Source organism: Eulemur rufifrons, chromosome 21 (genome assembly GCF_041146395.1).
Source record: "Eulemur rufifrons isolate Redbay chromosome 21, OSU_ERuf_1, whole genome shotgun sequence".
Classification (NCBI taxonomy): domain Eukaryota; kingdom Metazoa; phylum Chordata; class Mammalia; order Primates; family Lemuridae; genus Eulemur; species Eulemur rufifrons.
In genome coordinates, this window is record NC_091003.1 from 6,360,262 (window position 1) to 6,385,567 (window position 25,306).

Here is a 25,306-nt window from a genome sequence, read left to right on the forward strand (position 1 = left end):
TGCAAAGCCATGGAATAAACATGGCACGTCTTCCTGGAGTGTCAGGAAGATTAACAGATTTCCAAGGGAGAATTAATTAAATAGTGAGTAATGTTAAAATGATCTCTGTGCCAACTCAAATACACATGCATTATGGAATAGTATGCAATGTTCATATGCCTCTGTGTGTGTGTGTGTGTGTGTGTGTGTGTGTGTTATAGCTACTGATTTTTTTTTTATGCTTTTTTTAATTGTCAGTTTCCTTTTTAAGTTAAAACATGAGATAAGGAAATTTTGCAGATTAATATGAGTACTGCTTCCAGGTGCCCTGGGGGTACTAGTTCATGCTCTTCAACCTTTAGGGAAATTTAGGGGGAGAGTTTAAAATATGCAGATGACACTATGGGCCATCTGATTTTTCTATTCATTAGAACCCTGAACCTGCTAGGTTTTTAGGAGCTTCTCTCACTGGGAAATTGGAGTCACATTCACAGTCAGAAGCTGGTCTGCTGGGGACAGAGCCAAGGCACGGGGCAGACACTGGCTCACATATCCTGACGGTGGAAGAAGGCAGCTGAGAGCCAAAGGCTAAAGACCTGAGCTGTGCATTGTGAATGTCACCAAGATGCCAGACCATCCACCCCCAGGGTCTCTGGAAAAGAAACAGAAGGTACCTTTGCTCTTTGGGTCCATCCATCCCTTTTTACAGCCCCGGTCAGAGGAACAGAGCGTCCTGCGGGTGGGATACTGCAGGGAGAAGGACGAGATAGTGGGCAGTAAGTGGCTTGTGCTACTAAGATACCAAGAAGTGGATGTCTACGTCCACATAAAAACTTGTATGCAAATGTTCACAGCAGCACTACTCACCACAGCCAGAAAGTGGAAACAACCCACATGTCCATTGATGGATGAATGGACAAATAAGTGTAGTACATTCATACATGGAATTTTATTCAGCCATAAAAAGGATGAAAAACTCATACGTGCTACAACATGGACGAACGTTGAAAATGTTAAGTGAATGCAGCCGGTCACAAAAGGCCATATATTGTATGATTTCATTTATACGAAACGTCCAGAATAGGCAAATCCATAGAGACAGAAAGCAGATTGGTGGTTGCCAGGGGCCAGGGGTGGGGGGAGTTGGGCGTGACTGCTAATGGGGATGGGGTCTCATTTTGTGAGTGATGGAAATGTTCTGGAATTAGATGGTGGTGATGGTTGTACAACTCTGTGAATAAAAACCACTGAATTGTACACTTAAAATGGTAGATTTTATGATATGTGAATTATATCCCAATAAAAAACAAAAATAAATAAAAATTTGAAAAGCGGATGTCTGGGTAGCCAGGGACCACTTTCAGGGACGGCCCATAGGGTAGAGGACAGGTGGCCTGGTCCAAGCGGCCCTATGGTTGCAGGACTGAGCAGTACAGACAGGTGCAGAGACTCAGCAGGACACGTGGAATGGAGGGACATCAGCCAGCACACTCTCCTGGCCTGAGAAAATGAGGCCAACCCAGTTTCAAGGCTGAAGGACAGGGTAAGGAAAAGAGAAATGAGATGAGTTGGTTTATGCATATTTGACTTCCATTTTCTAGGAAGCAGGCTTGATGGCCAATCTTAGGGAAGCCAGAACATGACATGAGTATGAAAATAGCCTCTGTTCTTTGTCCTTTCTGTGGTTTGTGGCTCTTACAGCGATTCAGCGTTAACGACCTAGGTCTTGGACCCAGGTACACCCGGGTTTTGGGATAACTGCACCATTTTCTAGCTCAGTGACCTCAGCCAAGTCACTTCACCTCTCTGAGCCTCAGTTTCCTCATCTGTAAAAGGAAGGTGAGCAGATTTGTCTTGTATGGTTGTTGTGAAGGTTAAATGAGTTATGAAAAAAGGGGTTTAGCATATAATATTTGCTCAGTGAGTGTTTCTCATAGTTTTCAAACTCTCTCATGATCTCTTTTCTTCCCAGGCTTCCTTTCTCTTATCACCCAGCATGTCCCTGGCTTCCTCCCCTTGTGACCTTCCAAATTAGACTACAAACCCTTTGAACGCAAAACCTGAGTCATATCTTGGTAGCCCAAGTGCCCAACACCTAATAGGTCTTGATAAATATGGAATGAATGAAAAATGAATGAGTGATCATTCACTGTGGCTTATGGAAAGTTACGTTATTTTCATTATGAACTAGAAATAAATCTCAAAAAACAAGAGAAACCAGTTTTATTTTGTTCTCCAAAAGAAATTCTAAAATTAAAAAAAAACAGTTTTATTCTAATCTCTTTTGTGATTGTGACACAGATTAAATATGGCCACAAATTCTTGGTCACTCTCCCAATTGACAGGTGGAGAGTTTCCCCCTCTTTTTGAAGCTAGGCTAGTGCTGTGACTGCATGACCAATAGAAGTCAGCAGAAGTAATGCTGTACCCAGGCCTAAACCTTCAGAAGGCCTGGAAGCTTCTGTTTTTTGGTCTGGGGAACCTGAGCTGCTATTAGGAAGTTTGTCTGCTCTGATGGGGAGACAATATGGACAGACTCTGCAGAGAGGAAAAGTCTTGAGGGTTCCCAGAAAGGAAGAGATGCCCCATCATCCCAGTGCACCAGTTGAGTCTCCAAATGACATCAACCCTAGCTGTCATGGGACTGCAACTCCGTAGAGATCCTAAGGGAGACCAGCAGAAGAACTGCCCGGCTGAGCTCAGTCAACCATTGAATTGTGAGAGTTAACAAAATGTTTGTTGTTTTAAGCCCACCAGGTTCAGGGTAGTTTGTTTTGCAGCAACAGATAACTGAAACAAATGTCTGTTCATTTTGGTGTGTAACTGGGACTTGGTCATATTTATTAAGATGATCAGAGGTAGAGTAGATGTTGCTATGCAAAGAGAGGAAGGGAATGTCCAATTAGACCAACCCAAACCAGCTTGGGGAATAGGTTAAAATCTCAGAGAGTTACATGTTCTCTGGGCTAGCAGTGCCCCCACAGAGCCCGTTGGGTTCCAGCCACTCTGGGTGACATCCTGTCTGAGGAGGAGTAACATGTCATTTGAATCATAACAGCTCACATTTATTGAGTGCTTACAACGTACCATGCCTTGTTTTAAGCATGTCACGAGTCTCAATAACTTGAAAAGTATCTTTGTATGTATGCAGGGATGGAGTGTAGTAGCATAGATATGACCAGAGCATGGGACAAAAGAGAAGCTGGGACCCCCAAACTGGATTAGAAGCCAAGCGCTGCTGGGAAGGGAGGTAGAGGGGAGTGTTTAGCTGGACTGGCTGGGTGGTGCCACCACTGCCATCCATGTGACTCGGCATTGGGAATGGTCCCGGTGAAACACATTATGTGACCTGAGAGGGGAGGGTGGAAGGGTGGGAGTGACAGGTAGTACCTGGTAGGAACACATCAGTGTAGGTGGACTTAGAAGATTAGCTAGTTTTCATCTTCAAGAGTGGAGAGCAGGACTGTGAAGGGACAGAACAGGACAAATACAGTTTGATAGGGAAGAAAGTTTTCCAGGAAGGGGTAGTGGAAGGTCAAGAGTATGGAGAGGGCAAAGCCAGGTTGGGAAAGACTGTCTGGGGGGAGTGGGGGTGGTCTTGAGGGGGGGCGTGTGCACCTGATACAGAGGCTAAAACTCTTAAGAAGTGGGATGAACAGGCAACCCTGAGCTGCTTGACAGTGTTTCCCAGGACTGGGCCCCCACACAGCTCAGCGTGGACCATGGCAGGAGAAGCTATGAATGAGGTCACACAGCGTCTACTCCTGGCTTTGCCTCCAGCAAGCTGTGTGACCCTGGGGAAGTCACTTAACCTCTCTGAGTCTGTGTTCTGACCTGTGAAATGGGGCTGGGAATGCCATTATCCTCCCAAAGTTGTGAGGCTCCAATGAAACGTAAAATGTGCAAATGGCAAGAATCATTGTTGTCATAAGCTGCGAAAGGACCCAGTGACAGAAAGAGCAGGGCTCCAGTCTCCATGGGCCACAATGCTGCTGTAGGAGGCCGAGGGGGACAGAAGAAAATCTGGTGGCCATGGAGGGAGACCTGCAATGTCTTCTCCTCCTTCTTCCACTTAGCCCAGCCCAACCCCACAAAGAGGCAGGTGCTCAGTAATTATTTGCAGCTCGAATACACCCGGGTCCCAATTTCTGTTTCCGCCTACCTGTGCCTCCTCTAGGAACTCTTATCACCTGTCCAGCCACTCCGGGTCACCTCCTTACCTCAGGACACAACCCCTGCTCTTGGCCTTCTGTCTTGAGAAAGTTTGTCATCACAAAGAAGGAGTTCCCCTGCAGAGAAAAAGGAGAGGGAAGGAAAATGTGAGGCCTTTGAGAAGAAAAGTACTTAATTATAATGATCCAGCTTGCTAAGTGCCTGGGGGCGAACCTCTCCACTCTTCTAAGCTTCTAGAAACCTGAGTCTGTGGGCAACTTTGAATATGCCGAGGGCTTAATATCAAAGCCTGATGAGCCTCCCTGCTGAGCCGAGGGAGAGAGAAGGAACAATTCAAATGGCGGAGGAGGCATTTTCCATTCCAGCCTCAAAAGCAGCCTTTTCAGGGATTTTTGGACATAATCAAATCCCATTAAATTGAAATGCAAGAGACCTGTGGAGGTGGGAGTAGGGGAGTAGACTTCATTGAACACTGTTCGCATTTTCCAGGACTTTAATTAAGGGGCGATAGGGCAGCCCACCACCTGGGCAATGGCAGGATTTTAATGACCCACTGTTAGAAACAAACAGCAGCTTCTGCTTTACGGGTTTTTGCAAAGCTTTCCAGCTCCCTGGGACTGCAAACGTGTGTGCCCCTTTTGTCCCTACTGCCTGCCCACCCCACCCCCTATCTGTATTTTGCAATCCTCAACCCCACTTTAATTTCTCTGATTTGGCAATTCTCCTTTCATTTTCTCTGCTTGCAAATTTAGACAGTCACATGCTTTTTGTCTGTGACCGGCACCTTTCCTCTCATTGCCAATTACATCCTTTCTTTGTGCAAAAATGTGCACAAGAATGGGCTCCTGGAGATGTTTTTCGTTCATGAAATGCCACACAAACAAAGGTGCCTTCTGGGTAGAAAGTTCTTTGCCCTTCTGAATCTAGGCAGACCTTGCTGACTTGGTGGCTCTGCTTCTAAAAAGCTGTGTATAAATGGAGTGTGAGTGAATCAAATCATGTTTTAAATGCACCAGGACACTCTTCTATTTTGAGAAACCCTGTAGGACTTGATAAAGCAAAGAAGCATCTCCTTTGAGCTGCTGGATCTGACCCAGTTCTGCAATTTTTAGGTTTTCTCAGTTGGGATTTTCACAGAGCTTTTAAAATAGGGCCAATGTTTTTCTGGAGTGAGGCTCTAGGTCCCAGGGGAAGGGGGCCAAGGCCCTGGTGACAGTGACCAGGGGTGAGTCTTGGGAGAGTGCTGCTAGGTGTTCACCTGCAAAGGGAAGGTGTAATCCGCAGTGTCAAAGACGTGCTGCACCGACTTCTTCACTCCGTTCTCTGTGATCTCCTCTTTCACCTCCGCTATCCCTTTCACTTTGGTGTGCACAGAACTGATGACAGGCTCTTTCTGCTGGTACAGCTTGTCACTCACCAAAGCAAAGCTAAGTGGCAGACACAGAAAAGCATCAGTGGTCTTCTTGAGGGAGGCACAGTGCAGTGGTTTGGAATAAAGGCTCTGAAGGCCACTTTCATTCAACTCTGCTATGACTCACGTCTCTGTGACTCATGTTCCTTCTCTGCAAAATGGGAGGAATAGTCATACCAACCTCATGGGGTTGTTGTGAGAATTACATGAGGTATGTATGCAGACTCCTTAGCACAGTAACAGGCACACAGGGAGCACTCACTATAGGAAAACTGCTCCCGATCCTATTCTTTAATATTGCCTAAAATGAACCCTAATGTATAGGGCAGCTTCTCAAAATAATCTAGTTCCAGGTGGGGCCACCAGCTTTGTCCTGAGGCTCAGGAACACATCAGCACCTTCCAATCTAAAGCTGTGTCTCATGGGTCAGCCACCTGCTTTTCAGAAATACCCAACTGCTTTAGAAATAATATTGATAATAGCGGCTACTCTTTATTGAGCACTTAATACATGCCAAGCTCTCTACATGCATCTTCTCCTTTAATCCTCATGAGAATAATATGAGATGGTTACTGTGATCATTACCCTTTGGTAGACGAGGGAATGGACTCAGAGAGGTGAAGGAACTTGCTCAAGGTCACACAGAGACACAGTGGCAGAACTGAGGTCCATGATTGGTCCACCTTGTAGCCCAGAGCCAGCAGCTCTCTTAACCATGTGCTAGACTTGTTCATAAATGACATGGCTCTGCCTCTGGTTTCCTGCCATTTGGTCAGTTCATTAACTGGTTTTTTTGTTTTTTTGTTTTTTGTTTTGAGACAGAGTCTCGATTTGTTGCCCAGGCTAGAGTGAGTGCTGTGGCATCAGCCTAGCTCACAGCAACCTCAAACTCCTGGGCTGAAGCGATCCTCCTGCCTCAGCCTCCTAAGTAGCTGGGACTACAGGTGTGAGCCACCTTGCCCAGCTGATTTTTTGTTTCTATTTTTAGTTGACTGGCTAATTTTTTTCTATTTTTAGTAGAGACAGGGTCTTGCTCTTGCTGAGGCTAGTCTTGAACTCCTGGCGTTAAGCGATCCTCCCACCTTGGCCTCCCATAGTTCTAGGATTACAGGTGTGAGCCACTGTGCCCAGCCATGTTTTTTATAATTTATGATGTTTTGACATGTTAGGGGGCTTACCTGGCTGGGAAGAGACTGACCCTCCTAGGGATAATTATTATTAATATATTATCTATGATAAAGATAGACCTATGATACACAATCATTTCTAATGACTAAAGAGTATTCTAGTGTTTAGACTGAACGTATGAAACTGCCCATTTTGTAGACCATAACTGTAGAATACAGGCAACTCCATATGCTTCAACCTAAGAGGTACATTGTGATAATTTTCCAACCAGTTTCTTATGGATATATATTTAACCGGAAGCTTTGTTCAATTTTCCCAATTTACAAACATTTGTTGGTAACCCTAATATAGTCCTTACTATGTGCCAACCACTGTTCTAGTATTTTCAACATATATTTACTCTTTCCTCATTCCCCCCACCAAACAAACAAACAAACAACAACCCTGTAAGGAAGGTACTAGTGTTACCCCCACCTAATAGCTGAGCAAACTGTGGCAGGAACAAAGGCAGAAACTTGTCCAAGGTCATGTGGTGAACAGCAGCACCCGATTTGAACACAGCCACGTGGCTCCACAGCCTTAGCTCTCTCAAATGCTAGGGTAAATAGAATTCTTTTCCAAGGCCAGGCGCGGTGGCTCACGCCTGTAATCCTAGCACTCTGGGAGGCCGAGGCGGGTGGATCGCTCAAGGTCAGGAGTTCGAGACCAGCCTGAGCAAGAGCGAGACCCCGTCTCTACTAAAAATAGAAAGAAATTATATGGACAACTAAAAATATATATATAGAAAAATTAGCCGGGCATAGTGGCGCATGCCTGTAGTCCCAGCTACTCGGGAGGCTGAGGCAGGAGGATCACTTGAGCCCAGGAGTTTGAGGTTGCTGTGAGCTAGACTGACGCCACGGCACTCACTCTAGCCTGGGCAACAAAGTGAGACTCTGTCTCAAAAAAAAAAAAAAAAACAGAATTCTTTTCCAAATTTCTTTTTCAAATGTTCATTGCAGGTGTACAGAAACACAGTTGATTTTTTTGTGTTGATCTTGTTCCTTGCAACTTTACTGAATTGGTTTATTAACTCTAATAGTTTTTTTGTGAATTCTTTGGGATTCTTCATATATGGGATCAGACCATCTATGAGTAAAGATAAGTTTTACTTCATACTTTGCCATCAGGATGCCTTTTTTGCTTTTTCTTGCCTAATTGCTCTGGCTAGAACTTCTAGTACAATGTCAAACGGCAGCAGCGAGAGCATCCTTGTCTTCTTCCTGACCTCAAAGAGAAAGCTTTCAATTTTTCACCATGAAATGTGCTCAGGCTATGCTCCTACCCGCTATGCTGTCTGTCCACCTGCATTCATGTTTCCAGGAACACTCGCTCAGGATAAACTTCTGGGTCAAAGGGTATGCACATTTTAGATCTCAATTCATTTTGCCAAACCACAAAAATTTGAACCCCTGCATGTTTCCACCAGCAAAACAAGAGTGTGTACACCACCTTTAAGAGGGCCTCGACAAACAAGAGGGTGGTTGTGTGAACTTGGCAGGGCAACGTGTTGGGGGCACATGGCCAGAGGGGTTGGAATATTAGTGGGAGGAAGAGGAGAGACATAGTAGCAGTGTGCAGCCATTTGAAGAGTATCACCTAGAAGAGGGAACACGGGGCATAACTCTAACCAAAGGTGAAAGTTATAGGGAGGTAGATTTGGGGTCAATACAAGAAAGAAATGTTTAACAATTAGAGCCTTCCCAGCACAGAGCGAGCTTTCCTGTGGTTGGTAGCTGGTGATTGTGAAGGTGATGATAATGACAATTTTGATTTATTCCATCAACGTCTCCCTCTCTCCTGTCTCCTCTCCTCCTGCACTTAAACATTTCTCATCTTAAAAATAAGCCCCCCTTGATTCCATCTTCCCCTACCACCACTCTATGCCTCTGTTCTTGTAGCCAAGTCCCTTGAAAGAGTGAGTCATCACACCCATTTCCGCATCTCCATTCACTCCTCCACCCACTCCAGTCTGGCTCCCACCCCCACCACTTCTCTAAAGCCTCTCCTGCCAAGTAAATAACAACGTCATTGTCACTAAATCCAACAGACACGCCACAGACCTAATCTTCCTGGAACTGTCAGCAGCAGCTGACACTGTTGACCATGTACCACTTCCCTCTACTTCTTCCCTTAGCTTCTGGAAATCCACATTCTTTCTTTCTTTCTTTTTTTCGTTGAGACAGGGTTTCACCATGTTGTCTGACCAGAGTACAGTGGCATCATCATAGCTCACTGCAGCCTTGAACTCCTGGGCTCCAGTGATCCTCCTGCCTCAGCTTCCCAAGTAGCAGGGACTACAGCTGAGACTACTATCACACCCGGTTAACATTTTTGTATCTTTTTTAGAGATGGGGTCTTACTATGTTGCCCAGGCTGCTGTTGAACTCCTGGCCTCAAGCAGTCCTCCTACCTCAGCCTCCCGAAGTGCTAGGATTACAGGTGTGAGCCACCACGCCCCACCCACATTCTCACTTTCTTTGGATCTCTGTGGCTGCTCCTCAGAATCCTTTGGGGACTTCTGCACCCTGACTGCTTAAAGGTTACTGATCCTCAGGGGTCTGGTCTAGGCCCTCTTGCTTTCTCATCTACGTCTTCTCTTGCTGGTCAGTTGCAGCTACTTCCATGGCGCTCGTTAAATCTGTCTATATCTCCAGTTCCTGATTTATCTCCCCAACTACCCATTCAACATCGACATTTGTGTGTCCCATAGACACCTCCAGCTCAATGCCTTCAGTTCTGAACTCATCTTCCACGCTCAGTTGGCTTTTTCTCTTGCATTTCCTATCCCAGTAAGTTATTCCACCACCCATGAGTTGCCTGAGCCAGAAGCATGGTACACTCCATGACCTTGGGCAAGTTACTTACCCTTTCTGAGTCATCATTTCTTCTTCTATAATAAGGGGATATTAGTATCATGTTGGGGAGGCTTTTCTAGTTCTAAACAACAGGATCCACTCTGCTGAGCTTAAGAAGAAAGAGTGTGTAGAGAAGACAAATTTGAGAGGCAAGGAGTAGGTGAGTGGCTGCCAGGGCTGAGTAGCCACTGGGGCTGGGAGTGGGGAGTGACTGCTGATGGGTCTGAGGGGCCTTACTGCGGGGATGAAATGTGCTGAAACTGGACTGTAGTGAGGGCTGCACAACTTGGTAAATTTACTAAAAGTCATTGAAATGTATACCTAAAAAATGGGTGATTTTGTGATATTTATATGGAATAAAGTTGTGGAAAAATAGAGGAAAAATTTGATTTTTAAGGGATGTTAGGCAGTTCATCCAATCTCTCAGAGGACCAAAAACCAGGTTTACTTGAACACTACACAGCTAGGAACAACACCCTGGGAGCAGGGACTGTTCTAGAGAAAAATCTCCGCTGGCCACTGCCCTGCCCTAATGTGGGAATTTATAAACAAGGAGCAGCCTGTGCCAATGGCGTTTGGGACTGGGTGCCAGGATCTCAGTCACTGCCCTTCCTCAGTGAGCTGGATGCTGCCAGGGCCATGCCTCCTGCACTAGGCTGAATAATGGCCCCCACAATATCAGGTCCTAATCCCTGGGACCTTATTCCAGGGGTGGGGAGGAAGGGTCTTTGCAGATGTGATGAAGGATTTTGAGATGGTGAGAGTATCCAGTTGGGTCCTAACTGTCATTACATGTGTCCTTATAAGAGAGAAGCAGCTGGGTGCAGTGGCTCACACCTGTAATCCCAGCTACTCTGGAGGCTGAGGCAGGAGGATCGCTTGAGGCCAGGAATTCAAGACCGGCCTGGGCAACATAGCAAGAGCCCATCTGTAAAAAATAAAATAAATGAAGTATGATAAAATAAAATTAAATTTAAAAAGAGGCAGAAGGCGATGTGACACACACAGAGGAAAAGGCCACGTGAGGACGAAGCAGAGAGAGATTTGAAGATTCTGGCTTTGAAGATGGGCGTGATGCGGCCACAGCCAAGGAACACCAGTAGCGACCAGAAGAAGCTGGACAAGGCAAGGAACAGAGTTTCCCCTGGAGCCTCTAGGGGGATTATGATCCTGCCGACACTTTGATTTCAGCCCAGTGATACTGACTGTGGACGTCTGGCCTTCAGAACGGTGAGAGAATAAATTTCTGTGGCTTTAGGCCATCAAGTTCATGGTTATTTGTGACAGCAATCCTAGGAAACTAATACCTGGACAAGAGAACAAGTGGAGGCCCATATACTGCATGTTTAAAGTATTTAAAAGTCATAACAAATTTTAAAATGTGTCCTCTCATCTATCTTAATAAATATACCTCTATTACAACTCAGAGGGCCAGATTCAAATTCAGAATTCTTGGCTGCCTCAGAATTCTGTGCCAGACACGGAGGTGCTGGTTGAAGGGGCTCCTGGCACACAGCCCAGCCCCCTTCTCATCTCACTCCCAGATCCTTCCACACACGTGTGCGTGGGTGCCCCGAGCCCATGCTCAAGCTCCCTCCACACCCTCCTTTGCAAACAGCCGCCCCTTGGTCATCCCTTGGGCCTAAGAGCGTGCCCATCGGTGCTATAGTCTGCTTCCAAGAGGACCAATCTGGAAAGAGGTTCACGGCTGTTTGGGAAGAGAATTGTAGGGCCCTGGATACCCGGAGCATAGCTGGGTGGGAGTGCAGCCCTGGGTGGGCACATTCTGTCCCTGTGACAGGCAGAATTCTAAGATGATTCAGGACTTCCTGCTTCTTGGTATATACACCCCACGTAATCCCCGGAACTTTGAGTATGATGGATATTTTACTCCCACGATTAGGTTACATTATTTGGTACAGTGATCTTAAAACAGGAAGATTATTTTAATAATCTGGGGCTGACCCAATCACATGAGCTCTTTCAAAGCAGAGTTTTCTTCTACTGGTCCCAGGACAGAAGTCAGAGATTTGAAGCATGAGAACAATTCCTTGTGTCATTTGCTGGCTTGAAGAGAGAGAGGCCCGCGTGGCAAGGAGTGTGGGTGGACTTCAGGATCTGAGAGTGGCCCCTGGCTGACAGCTAGTGAGTAAACAGAGCTCTCAGTCTACAGCTTCAGGGATTAAATTCTGCCAACAAAAAGAATGAGCTTGGAAGTGAATTTTTCCCCAGAGTCTCCAGAGAAGAACTCAGCCTGCTGACACCTTGACTTAGGCCTGTGGGACTGTTTGTTTAGTGAATAGGAACTAAAACAGCCCCACAGACCCCTTATTCCATAGGGAAGCTCCAAGTCCACAGAGAGACAGAGTGGGGACTCTGGGTCCAGGGCAGGGAATCCCCTACTGTGTAGGTCAAAGGGCAGTACTCTCCCCCATTCTTGAATTTGAGTTCTGCTCACACCTACCTCCCCATGTTGTTCCCTGTGGGTCAAAGTTTTGCCTTGGAAAAGCCTGGGTCTTGTTGGAAAGTGTGGGGTCTCACGTTATGTCCTAGCGGCGAAGGAAGCTGAGAAATTAAGTTCTGACATGTGTTAGAGAGGTGGAGCTCCCAACACAGGGATTTTTCTGAACATAGTTAGGCTGTTCAGATCATAATCACCCACTTCAAGAATGAATTTTTGTTTTTTTGTTTTTTTACAGATAGGGTCTTGCTCTGTCACCCAGACTGGAGTGCATAACTCACTGTAACCTCGAACTCCTGAGCTCAGGCGATCCTCCCACCTCAGCCTCCTGAGTAGCTGGGATTATAGGCGTGTGCCACCACACCCAGCTAATTTTTAAAATTTTTTGTAGAGATTAGGTCTTGCTATGTTTCCCAGGCTTGTCTCGAACTCCTGGGCTCAAGGGATCTTCCCGTCTTGGCCTCCCAAAGTGCTGGAATCACAGGCACCACCAAGCCTGGCCACACAGTCCTGCAACCCTGGACACTGGAGCCACTTGACTCCTCTTGTAGCTGCATCCCTGCCTCTAATTCCAGGTCTGAACTTCACTGTGAGAGGCTATGAGAAGCTGAACAGCCTCTTGATTTATTTCCCCTATGACCAGTCCTTGCCTTGTACCCAAGTCTTAATAACTGAGGCCCTGTCTTACTTTCGTATCCTGGCATTTTGCTCTTTCAGCCCTAGCATATACAACTGGCCAGAACCTGTCACCTGCTGCTGTATCCTGAACATTGCTCGAAGCTTTCTGAATTTCCACCTAAGGTCCACACCAGTCCTATTTGATGCAAACTACCTCCTCCAATCTCTATGTACCATGGCTCTACCCATTTCACAGATGGCTGAGTCATGGCTACATGAACTCAAGGCTTCACAGTACAACTTAGGCAACATTTCCCAAACTGTGTACTGTGAGACTCTATTTGGTGAGATGTTAATACATATTCCATTAACAAAGAGGAAAAAAACAAAACTGGAAATATTTTTTGTTCCATTTTATATTTTGAAATATAAGCAGTGGAGAAATATTTTTATATGGAGGTAGTCTTCAAGGTTAGCACTTAAGATGAAAATCACATCTCATCAAAATCACCTTTGGTAAACCCTTCAATTGTCCACAAAGCATAGCAAACACCTCCCACCTCCCAATGGGTAAGTGGTCTTTGCAGAGCTAATTTTCCTCCAGCTCTGAAACAAGTTGCTGTTTTTCCAATTTTGCTGCAGGTGAAGGTAAAGAAGTTGGATTATTTTAGGGGCCATGTTGGGTGAAAAACATGTATCTAGATTAACAGGTAGAGTAGCAAGATTCTCACTCTGTGAGAGGCACGTGGTGACAGAGATTGACTGAAGGAAGCCCAGACTCAAGTGTCCCATTGCATGCTTTCTCCAGAGCACCCAACTTCCGAATCACTGCACTATTCATATTGCTGTCTCTCTCTCCATGTCTGCATGGAACATATATGACTGAATTTGAGGGAGATAAATACATGTAAGTTATGATTTCACCAGGTGAAAGAAAAATACTTATCATTATAGGGTGTTCTCATAGTAATCTGTTCTTATGTATATAATAATCTGCTTTTAAGAAATTATTTTTATTTTTTATTTTTCAAGACAGAGTCCCACTCTGTTGCCCGGGCTAGAGTGCCGTGACGTCAGCCTAGCTCACAGCAACCTTAAACTCCTGGGCTCAGGCGATCCTCCTGCCTCAGCGTCCCAAGTAGCTAGGACTACAGGCATGCGCCACCATCCTCGGCTAATTTTTTCTATTTTTAATAGAGATGGGGTCTCACTCTTGCTGAGGCTGGTCTCGAACCCCTGACCTCAACCAATCCTCCTACCTTGGCCTCCTGGAGTACTAGGATTACAGGCATGAGCCACCACGCCCGGCCTGCTTATAAGAAATTATATGCTAGGGGCGGGGAAAAAAAAAAAAGAAATTATATGCTGGATCTAAGAATACCAGGAAGTCCCATCACCTGCTACATGGAATCGTGATATATAATCTATGTATTGATGCAAAAGGGACCCTTTGTGAATTATTCTCTTTACTATTGGTCCTATGGTAGCTGGTCTAAGTAATGTCTTATTTTAGAACTTCAGCATATATATTTGCTATTCAATATTTGTTGAATAGTAAACACGAATCAAATAATGATAACCCTAATAATAACATTATTAATAATAAGAACTAACACTTAATAAGGGCTTGCTATGTACCATATGTTTCTCTAAGAGCTCTGCATTTATTAGCTCATTAAATATTCCCAACAACAATTATCCCCATTTTACAGATGAGGAAACCAAGGCTCAAAGAGGTGAAGGATTTTTGAATCCATATTTCCAGATCTCAAATCCCAAGCTTAGATGTGGTTACTTTGAGGTTCAAAGGAGAGGATATATATAAAAATATCTATTCAAAAAAGGTTATTTTTAAAAAATAGATAGCAGTTATGGAGCTCTTGTCCTATGCCAGTCATCATGATAAGACTTTTCATGCCTTTTCTTGTTTAATTGTCGCAACAACTCTATGAACAGATACAAAAATTGAAGCTCAGAGAAGTTAAGTGACTTGGCCAAGGAGACATACCCAGAATTATAAAATGGGTTGCTCTAAATCTTAGTACACTGTCACCCTGTATGGATAGATGGGTTATCATCATCATCATCATCATCAACAGAGAGAATAAGGAGCACATGCCAGCAGGGAAATGCAAATCAAAACGCCAATGAGGCCGGGCGCGGTGGCTCACGCCTGTAATCCTAGCACTCTGGGAGGCCGAGGTGGGCGGATCGTTTGAGCTCAGGAGTTCGAGACCAGCCTGAGCAAGAGCGAGACCCCATCTCTACTAAAAATAGAAAGAAATGATATGGACAGCTAAAAATATATATAAAAAAAAATTAGCCGGGCATGGTGGTGCATGCCTGTAGTCCCAGCTACTCGGGAGGCTGAGACAGGAGGATCCCTTGAGCTCAGGAGTTTGAGGTTGCTGTGAGCTAGGCTGACACCACGGCACTCACTCTAGCCTGGGCAACAGAGTGAGACTCTGTCTCAAAAAAAAAAAAAAAAAAAAACGACAATGAGATACCACTTCATAGCCACTAGGTTGGCTATAATCAAAAAGACAGACAATAACAAGTGCTGGTGAGGATGTGGAGAAACTGCAGCCCTCACAGTCTGCTGGTGGGAATGTACAAAGCTGCAGCAGCTGTGACAGTCCCTCCAGCGGTGAAACAGAGTTACCACATGAGCCTGCAATTCCACTCCCAGGTATACATCAAGAGAAATGAGGACATGTGTCCACACAAAACCTTGTATGCAAATGTTCATGGCAGCATTATTCATGATAACCAAAAAAGAGAAACAACTCAAATGTCCATCAACAGATGAATGCATAAATAAAACCAATCTGTCCGTATAAAGGAATACTATTCAGCCACAGAAAGGAATGAAGCATCCGCACATGTTACAACATGGATGAACATTGAAAACATGCTAAGTGGAAAAAGCCAGTCACATATTGTGTGATTGTTTTTATATGAAATATCCAGAATGGGCAAATCCACAGAGGCAGAAAATAGATTAATGGGTGCCTGGAGCTGAGGGTGTGTGGTGGGGAGGGTTGAGAACGACAGCTAAAGGGGTGTGGAGTTTCTTTTCAAGCTGATGAAAATGTTCTAAAATTGACTATGGTGATGCTAAAATTGTGCGACTCTGTGAATGTGCTAAAAACCCTTGAATTGTACACTTTAAATGGGTGAATTGTATGGGATATGAATTATACCTCAAGAAGTTATTTTAGGAAAACAAAACCAAAAAAACTAGGGGGCCTTCCTGACGTAGGACAGGACCTAAAGTTACATTTACACTCCTGGTCCCATTCCTCCCCCTAAGCATGATGACTCAGACGCCAGCATTATCACCAGGTGTGTCCTGAGATCCATGCCTCCTCCCTGGGAATCCAGGGTGTGTTGCCTTGTGTTTTCCTTCTTTCCCCTGGCACGCCCTGCCCTGCTCATCCTGGCAGGCCTGGGGTAGAGCCAAAAGGAGTCTCACTCACTTCCCATGGCTTCTTTCTGCCGCAGCCTGGCCCTGCTTCCTCCTGCCCGCTGCTTCCTGCCGCCTGCCCAGCTTGCTGTGAGAGCACATCTCCCATTTGAAAACCATGTGGGGTTCAGGATGTGCACCTGAAGCTATACCTCGGGGTTTTCTGTGCTGTCAATCACCGCAGAGATTTGGGGTCCTCCCCACACCCCACTTACCTAACATAGGAAAAGACGATCACGTGGAAGAACCACTTAATGGTGCCATAATTCATGCTCTGGATCCGGATGACTTTGTCTGTCTCATACTGGAACACATCCCCGCAGCTGCAGCAGGCCGGCATGGTGAGAGGTGCGCTCCCTGCTTGGGGCTGGACCAGGGCTCAACCCGCTCAGACGGGGCCACTGCAAGCACCCCCCAGGAACAGCAAAATGAAATTCACTGATTCTTAGCAGGAGCCTTTAACGTTGAGTTCCTCCAATCACTGCAGGGTGGGGGCGGGGCCTGGCAGCTGCCCCAGATGTGGCTGGGATAAACAAAAGCAAAGTCCTACAGGCCTGGCTGGCAGAGGACCCTGCTCCAGCTGTCCTCCCCCAGATGCCTACACAAAGATGGTGTTCAGAGGACGGGCATTTTTAGAATTCTGCCTTTCCTGTTTTTCTTTTCACTTACTTAGACTCATTTTGGTTGAGAGAAAGGGGCAGCCCTTCAAATGTCATGAGACCCACAGCTTCCAACAGCCTAGATCTTTCCATTGCCTCACACCCCACTCAGGGGTCGATTCATTCATTTCTACAACCCTTTATTCAGCCCCAGATGTATAGGAGCCCTGGGTCATTGAAGGTCATCCCCTTTCCTTCCCCTGCCCCTTACACTACTCTGATCTGCAGATGGGGGAGGAAATCAGATTTGGTGGGGAGCCGGGGTCGGGAGGAGGACTTTATTTCTAAGCTGGACCATTCCTGCCTGACCCTCTGGATTTACTCTCCACGCTGCTCTTTGTCCCAGGAGGTCAACCCATAACCTCGTCCAATCAGCCTCAGACGACCAGGAACAAAGTTGCAGTCCAGCAAAGTTAGGTTTATTGACCTGATGACATCACAAAACAAAGGAAGAGAGAGAGTTGTTACAGGATTCCAAGAAAAGTGGAGTTTAGATGAAATCTAAATGAAATCATGTTCAGTAGGCTCAAAGCAAAGCCGGTTTGTATAAAGCAGTCAACTTCAACTCTGCATTGCAAAGGGGACCCAGGGCCCTGTTTTCTTGGAAGCGACAAAGCTAAGATAAATGTCAAATGTTATGTCCAGAAACCCTTTTTCTGAAGCTCCGCACGCGAGCTGCAACATTGAGGCGGCTTCTGTGTCAGGATGACTTAAATCCTCTAGGCAAAAGTGGAATATTTCATTCTTAGTCATGTCATTTCAAATGGCAAAGTTTCAGATAGTCTGTGATTTTAGAGGAAGCTGTTTCTCAGTGAGTAAGAAGCAGCAGTCACTCAAAGATGGGGGGGATTATTATCACTTTCCAGAGACAGAGAAATATTACTCCCTGTTATCTTTGCAGCTGACTTATCAATTTGTGTTATTCCAGTCTGAGCAAATTTGTACTTCTGCACCCATGTGAGCTGCATGAGGCCCCCTTACCTGCCGGCTTCCAGTCCAGGAGACTGGAGAGATGTGAGGATGGGCATGAATCCCCTGGTCCCTCCCTTCTCAGTTGCATATCGGGGAGGCTTCTGGGCTCCACTCCCTCCTTCAGGCCTGGGGGCGAGAGGTTAAGGGTTCCCCACTGTTGCCAGCCCCAGGCAGCTCACTGTCCCTTACTGCTTTTTCTTACCTCTGCCCACACCTTTGTAAGTGGTCCCATCACTAGCTACCCTACCTGAGTGTGCCATTGCTCTCCTGCTGGGACTCTGAGCCATACAATAATCTTCATCTATAACAAGAAGAGATTTACAGGTAAAGCCTGAGGGTCAGAACATAGGCCCCAGGTCACACCTTACACCTCTGTGACCTTGGACAGCTCTGTTCATGATATTCATTCATTCATTCTCAAGAGCACCAGGAACTAGTGGATATAGCAGCAAACAGGCAGACAAGTCAAACGTCCATCCACTGAAGAATGGATTAACAAAAGACGGTCTGTCCGTACAGTGGAATATTATTCAGCCATACAAAGGAATAAAACACTGATACATGGTACAACATGATGAATCTTGAAAACCTTACACTTACTAACAAAAGTCAGTCACAAAAGGACACATGTTTTATGATTCCATTTATAGGAAATGAATAGGCAAGTCACTTCAGTATTGCCCTTGCTACCACCCAAAGACATCTATTTCCTCGTCTTTCTGCTGAACTCTTACACTGATCCCTTGTGTCCCTCCCTCTCTACATCTTCAGGCCCTGTCCACTGTTTCACCACCACCACCACCACCACCACCACCACCACCACCACTACCACTCCATGGATACTGTTCTCAATAAGGTTCCCAGTGACTTCTCAGTTGCCAGATTTGGTTGACATATTTTATTCCTTATTTTACTTGACCTTTGGACACATTCAATACCACTGACCACTTTCTACTTCCTGGAGAAATTTCTTTCCTTGATTTCCATGACTCTCCTCTTCTCCTGGTTTCCCATTTTTACCTCTGTGACTCTTTGTCTTATCTTTCTATGGCTCTCTTCTCTCTTCTCCCCATAAATATCAGTTCCAGCAAATTCTCTCTTGGCACTTTTTATGTTTCTGTCAGTCAGGTTAGGACAGGTTTTGCTGCAATAACAGAGAACCCTCAAAATCTCATGGCTTGAAACAATGATGATTTATTTCTTATCTGCACTCCATGTCCATCATGGGTCACCCAGAAGGCTCTGCCCTCTCTAGTCACTCAGAGATCAAAGCTAATGGAAAAGCCACTGTCTTGAACTATTTAATGAGAACTCTGGAGAGTCTCACAGCCCCTGTTAAATGCTCTGACCTAGAAATGCACTCACTTCTGCTCACTACTCATTGATCAAAGCTAGTCACTTGGTCCTACCCAACCACTAGAAACCAAGAAATGCAATCCCACCTTATATCCCCCATGTATCCAGAAACAGAAGAAGAAGAAATATTAGGTGAACAGCACTAATGACTATTGCACCTTCTTCCTGGAAAATTCCATTTGCACACATTTTTCTAAGAATAAGCAAATGTTAGAAGAAAAGGGGGTGGGAAGAGGTGACATACATGTGTATTATATGTTTAATTATGCATGGAATATAGCGGGAAACAGGACCTACTACATAATTTGTGAGGCCCAATGCAAAATGAAAATGTGAGGTTCCTTATTCAAAAATTAAGAATTTCAAAATGGTAACAGCAAAGCATTGACCTAATTTATGCCCTTCTAAGTGTGGGCCCCTGTGTGATTGTATAGGTCCCATGCCATGAAGCTGGCACATCTGGAAAGAAATACAAAGTAGTCTCTGGGAAGGAAACTAGGGGAATCAGTCAGTGTTTGACAGACGACTTATTTATCACCCTCTTATATCTGAATATTTTCCTACCATATGCATGCATTACTTTAAAAAAAATCATTGAACACTAAATCTATATCCCTAGACTCACCCTGCATTCTGAGCTTGACACATGTACAGTCTATGAACCTCCAGACCTAAATATTCCACATGTCAGGGTTCATTTTTGAGGGGTGTTGTCCTAGTTCTTTAGCTCCTTGCTTGAAAAAATCGCAAGCAGGGCTGGTGTGACGGAATGATGACAGACACTTAGGACTTCCACACAAGCAGCTTTTATTGCAGGCTTTCAGCATAGAAAGCAAAAGTACATTTCCTGGGGGAAATGAATCTGTCTCCGCAAGTAGAGAAGACCCTGGGGTTTTGCCACACTTCTACTTTTATGTCTATACATTATGATATGCTAAATGGTAGGTGGAATAGTCACTATTTTCCTGGGAAAAGGATGGAGAGCTCTTAGAGCTAAGGGCCTTCCCCTATTTTATCCTTATAGGGTAACTTCCAGGGGTTGCTATGACATTTATGAACTGTCATGGAGTTGGTGGGTGTGATTTTTACTGTGCTAATATGTGTTAATGGGAGAAATGTTACCTTTGGACATAAGCTCCTAGTTTCTGTGCATGCTCCTGGCTGGGAAAAGCCCCTAACCTCAAGTTCTGCTGTTGCAGGTTTGGTTCTAGATGTCCATGGGGCTCCTCATTTTTGCTGGCCGCCTCTTTTTCTGTCGTTAGCACTGCCAACCTGCACCTGTCCCTAACACAGAGACACTTCAAATCACATCAGAATGAAACACCTTCCCACAAAATATTAATAGTAGTGCAAGTGAGGGCTAATGAGAGGGGAGAGGAGACAGAGGCATGGACTGCTTTCCCTGTGTGCTTGGCTATGAGGGGAAAGTGCAGTGAAAGTGGTTTTTGACAGAGTTGGGAGAAAATTGGTATGTGTTGTGGGGTGGGGCGGGGGGTAGTTAAAATAGAAGCATTTGAGCCATTCAGAGATAATGATAGCCTGAGTGGGATATTGAGAATAGCAGTCTCTGCTTCTTTCTGAAGCAAGAAGCCAGGTCCTGAATGGAATGAGGATTGGGGCTGGAACGGTGAATTTCTCAGTCAGGGTTGTGCCTGCATGCATAGGCATGTGTGTGTGTTTCTGGTTACAAGTTGCAGAAAGTCAAGTGACTTCACAGGAAATGGGAGGTTTTTTGAGGAAACACATCTCACAGAACCCAAGTGCAGGAAATGTGGGGCACTTCATGAGAACCTATTAATAGAATCAGAAACGAAACTGTCCCTCGCTGATGTTGCTCTTCCAGTTTGTCTGAAGCTGCGTGGTCCGCCTGTGTTTGTGTGGCAGTGTGCACTCACTGTGTTTCTCTCCAAACACTGGCTTCCTCTGCTTCTCCAAGCGCATGTGGTCCAACGACGCTCTCAAGGTTAGGTGTCCGCATTTCACGTGGAAGTCCAGAAATGCCCAGTTCCAGAATCCAAGGGGAGTGAATGTGATTGTTCTAGCTATTTATCCCGGGTCCAATCAGCTATGGGCGTGGCCACGGCACACACGTGGCAGGGGGGAACCCATCTTCATGCGGGGGAAGAAGGTGGAGAGGGAGGATGGGGGAGAGGAGGAAGGAGGGAGAGAGAAAGGTGTGGCTCTCAGAGAACAGAGGCTCTAAGGTTGGGAGACGGCCCATTAAATACCCTAATTCTCTCTCAGGTGGGACAGCCCTGACGCCCGTCTAGGCTGTCTCCTAGAGGTCCCGGGTGGGTGGGATTGAGCCCAGATGCACACAGCGGTGCTTCCGGTACTGGCCGCCTTCCCTTCCCTGTCGCACTTCCCCACTCCCCTTCCTGGCCTCACCTCTCAACTGCTTGCACGAATCTCATCCAGCCTTACGCACTGGTGTTAAGGAGTCTGTTTACCCCGAGGGCAGCAGAGGGTTTATAAACAGGGGTGTGGCGTGATCTCACTGGCTCTTCAGTCGAAGCTCTGGCTGCACCTTGGAAAAAGGACAGAAGGGGCAAGAGTGGAGGCAGGTCTGCTCGGGGAGAAGTACAGAGACACGCCGTGGGGCCGAGGATGGGCTCCTGAAGGACATCAACACCACGGAGACTAAGCAGAGGCCCCAGGGAGGAGAGGAAAACCAGGAGAGAGGGTGTGTTCAGAAGCCGCTGAGGAGCATTTCCTGAAAAAGCCAGTGGCCAAGCAGGTGTTAAGAGCCATGATAAAGCTGTGCAACTGAAGCAGCCCCAGCGAGGGAACTGACAGAGCAATGGAACGGGATGGAGTCAAGTACTAAACACAAAGCTATTATCGGTGGGATCGTAGTGTAAACATGTAAATCGGGGAGAAAGAAATTCCTTCAAATAGGACCTCCAAACAATTGGCTGGCCATTCGGGGAAGGTGGAGGGAGCGAGGGAGATGTGGTGCTCTAACTTTCAGATTTGGAAAGGTGTGTAGCTGTTCAAAATGTGACAGAACCACCAAAGGTGAACAAAATCAGCTATGCACAATGGAACATGCAACTCACCATTCTTTTTGTGTTGCAGACATTTTGCATTAAGGTAGAAAAGGCAAACAAAGATAACTGGATGACCTTGAGAAATCACTCAACTGATGACACCACGCTCTCCTCTCCTCGATGTGGCTGCTGTTTACTTCCTCCTCCCACTCAGACTCAGTGGCCAAGTCAACACCAGTGTGGCTTTGCAGCTGTGACAGGAGGAGCTTACTCTCTCTGAGGTGTGCAGTGTTTCAGCCATGGTTCACTGTGGTTTCCTTCTCCATCACTGCAATGAATAAAGCAACGTGTCAAAGCATTTATTTTTCCCTCTGTTTCTCCAGGGCAATTTATCAGTGACTGTGCCTTTCTAACCCTCCCTTCCTCCTCATCGCTTAATTCAGAATTCTCATAAGTTGGTCAAGAGTCTACTGCTTAGTGCCGTCAGAGGGTGCTTTAGTAACCAAACATGTTTTTCTTTGAGTTACACCAAGCTGCTGCTGTCCTATAGTGTCGCCACTCATCATCACATGTGGCTGTTTACATTTAAATTAATTAAAAGGAAATGAAATTTACAGTTTAGTTCTTCAGTTGCACAAACCATATTTCAATAGCTGCATGTAGCTAGTGGCTACTGTATTGGACAGCAAAGATATAGAACATTCCCACCATTATGCAAAGTTCTAGTAGACAGCACTACTACATGTGTGTGGTAGAGGAAAAGGTAAGTTTAGTTGCAGGTAAGTGAGGAAGGTAAGGGTGGTCCCAATCAGATGGCATCTATTTTTTGTGTGAAATGATGGGCAGAGTTGCCTGATGAGAGTGAAGGGGAAGGCAGTGGGGTAGGAGGTGGGATGAGCGGGAAGATGATTCAGTAGTTGCTAGGGTGAGCAGGAGAAGAGAGCCGGCAGGGAAAACAGGAATTTTAGGGAGGCGTTTAGAATTAGCGACCATGAGTTTGTTATTGCAACAGCCTGACTGAGATTACGATAGGGGCCTGAGGCCCTCCCACCTACCGGATCTGCCTCCCACCTCCACACCCTGCGACCCACCAGGACTTGCCAAGAGTCAAATAGTTTTAGGATTTGTAATCACTGGTATGTACTGTATTTGTTATGATCTTCTACCTGTGTTACTAGCCAGGCCCAAGATACAGGAGTAGAAGGCTGATTGTATTTCTCTGCCCCTCCTTCCCCCAAGGTCGCCCTTCCCTGGGGCTTGCATCCCCTGCAGGGCAGAAAGCTTCTCTTTGCCCTCTAACTCAACCCGACCACTGGGAATGACTTGGTTCACTCACCTTTTTCTGAGCATAACTGCTCTATCTTTTTGAACGATTTCTTTTAACCCCAAGACTTCCTTTCCGTTCCTCTCCAATCAAGCCAAATACACATGCTCTCCCAGGGGACTTGAAAGAATCTATTTCCTAGTCAAGACACCTGGTCACTTCACCTAAGAACCAAGGTCTTCTGCAATCCTAAACGCAAAGGCAGGAGATGGGTGGGGAAACTGAGACTCCTTCTAATGGTGGATGGTAGAGAGGCGTCTGAGGTTTCTAGAGGATGGAGGACCTGTTTTTTTCTCCACCAGTCTGAGCAGAACAGGTATAAAAACACAATAGAAAGAAATTTACATTGATCTAGGACTGGGCTTTTGCCGCGAGTTGAAAGTTACATTATTTAGGGTGCTTTTGTCTGAAAATAGCAGAATGCCTGGCTCAAGCTGGCTTAAATATGAAATAAGTTATCATCTCACATAATAGTATGTCCCGGAGCTAGACAAGCATCAGAGGGGGGTTGTTTTAGTGGCTTGACAACACCATCAAGGATTCAGTTTCATTCTGTCTCTCTGCACTGCCACCCTTGTTGGGTTCATCCTCGAAAAGAAAGATCAATTCTTTTGTCTCTTTTGTGGGGAAATCTTTCCCAGAGTCCCCTTCTCCCCACCCCTCTCTTCCCCCTAGTGCTACAAGTGAGTCATGCGCCTGTTCCTCTCCTGACAAGATACAAGAAATGGCCATGACTAGCTTGGACCATGATCTGGGTTGGAATGGATGCTGGGGAGTCCTTCACAATGTCCACTGCCTGGGTACAGGGAAGATGGTGGAATCTATGCTGAATGGGAAAGAAAGTGGAGGAAAGAGAGTCCTGAGAGGGAGAAACCAGAACAGTCAAGGGATTCTGAAGTTCAAAGACCTGCTCACCTGGGATAATTGAAAGAGCAGAGAATACAAGCCTATGGGCAGAGAAATTTAAGACTTCAGGGGAAGATTGTTTCCAGGAGAAACCAAGGACCAGGACATGGTCAAGGGAGATGATGACTAAGATAGAGTGGAGGTGAAGGTCACCAGAATGATGAGGGCCAGAAGCTGAGGGGCCAGGAGGTTGGCTGGGTCTTGGGTTATCCTGATAGTCATTAAGATCCTCAATAAGGTGGTAGGAACTGCAGTGGGGAGGAGGCATGAGCCAGATACCAAAGTCCTCTGAGAATAAGGGTTGGTTGATTGGTTGACTGATTGATGAGTAGATGCCATCATCGGGAAGGCATCTGTGCCTCAGCATTTCCTCAAAGTGGAGAATCCTCTATCTAGAAATAGAGTTGGGGAGTGTAGAGGACACCAAGGGAGTGGGTGAAGGACTTCCATCCTCGGGGGAAGGCTTCAAGGACTGTGAGGAAGAGCCAGGTCTTACTTAGGGCAGGGAGTAGAGGGAACTCCATGTGCAGAGCTCATGGCCTTGAAAAGAGAAGAGCAAGCCCCCATCCCCTCTTTCTCCATCTCCCAGGCTGGCGTGAGAACATGGGGGTAAGCCACCTGTGACCCCAAGTATGGGAACTCATACTCCTCACCCCCATGCACAAAGCAGCCCTTCCCACGTGTCCTTTAGTCCCCAGAGCTCATCAGCATCCAGGAGTGTAGCAGATGCTTCCAGTTGCCCAAATCCATTCTCTTTTTTTTAAATAACAGAATCCCCAATTTTGTTCATGTTTCAAGCTCTCGGGAAAGATGACTCTATCCCCAATTCAGGAGTATCATGTTAATCCCATTCTACCTGTGGGTGACTGTATAGGAATGGGAATGAAAGCTAGTTATAGCCACTGAAACATGAGGGGAAGTTTGTTGGCGGGAGGGGTGGGGCGCGGGGGGCTTCTAAAGAAAGAT

General features: G+C 46.0%; 1 protein-coding gene across 5 annotated transcripts in view; it reads right to left on the reverse strand.

Moving 5' to 3' along the window:
- The window catches only part of P2RX7 (purinergic receptor P2X 7), a 47,366-nt gene extending 30,842 nt beyond the window's left edge, over nt 1-16,524 (reverse strand). For 3 of the 5 annotated variants that reach the window (XR_011236521.1, XR_011236520.1, XM_069496804.1), the window contains exons 1-4: nt 16,349-16,524; nt 5,411-5,579; nt 4,200-4,268; nt 654-726 (exon numbers count right to left, since the gene is read on the reverse strand). Coding sequence is in view for 3 of the 5 variants with exons in the window: in XM_069496804.1 (XP_069352905.1) it covers nt 654-726; nt 4,200-4,268; nt 5,411-5,579; nt 16,349-16,473 (436 nt within the window). In the remaining 2 variants the exon portion in view is untranslated. Of the gene's footprint in view, nt 1-653; nt 727-3,369; nt 3,492-4,199; nt 4,269-5,410; nt 5,580-16,348 lie in introns of those variants that run through there. The other 2 variants (XM_069496805.1, XM_069496806.1) reach the window with 2 other exon arrangements.
- Between the last annotated feature and the right edge of the window lie 8,782 nt (nt 16,525-25,306).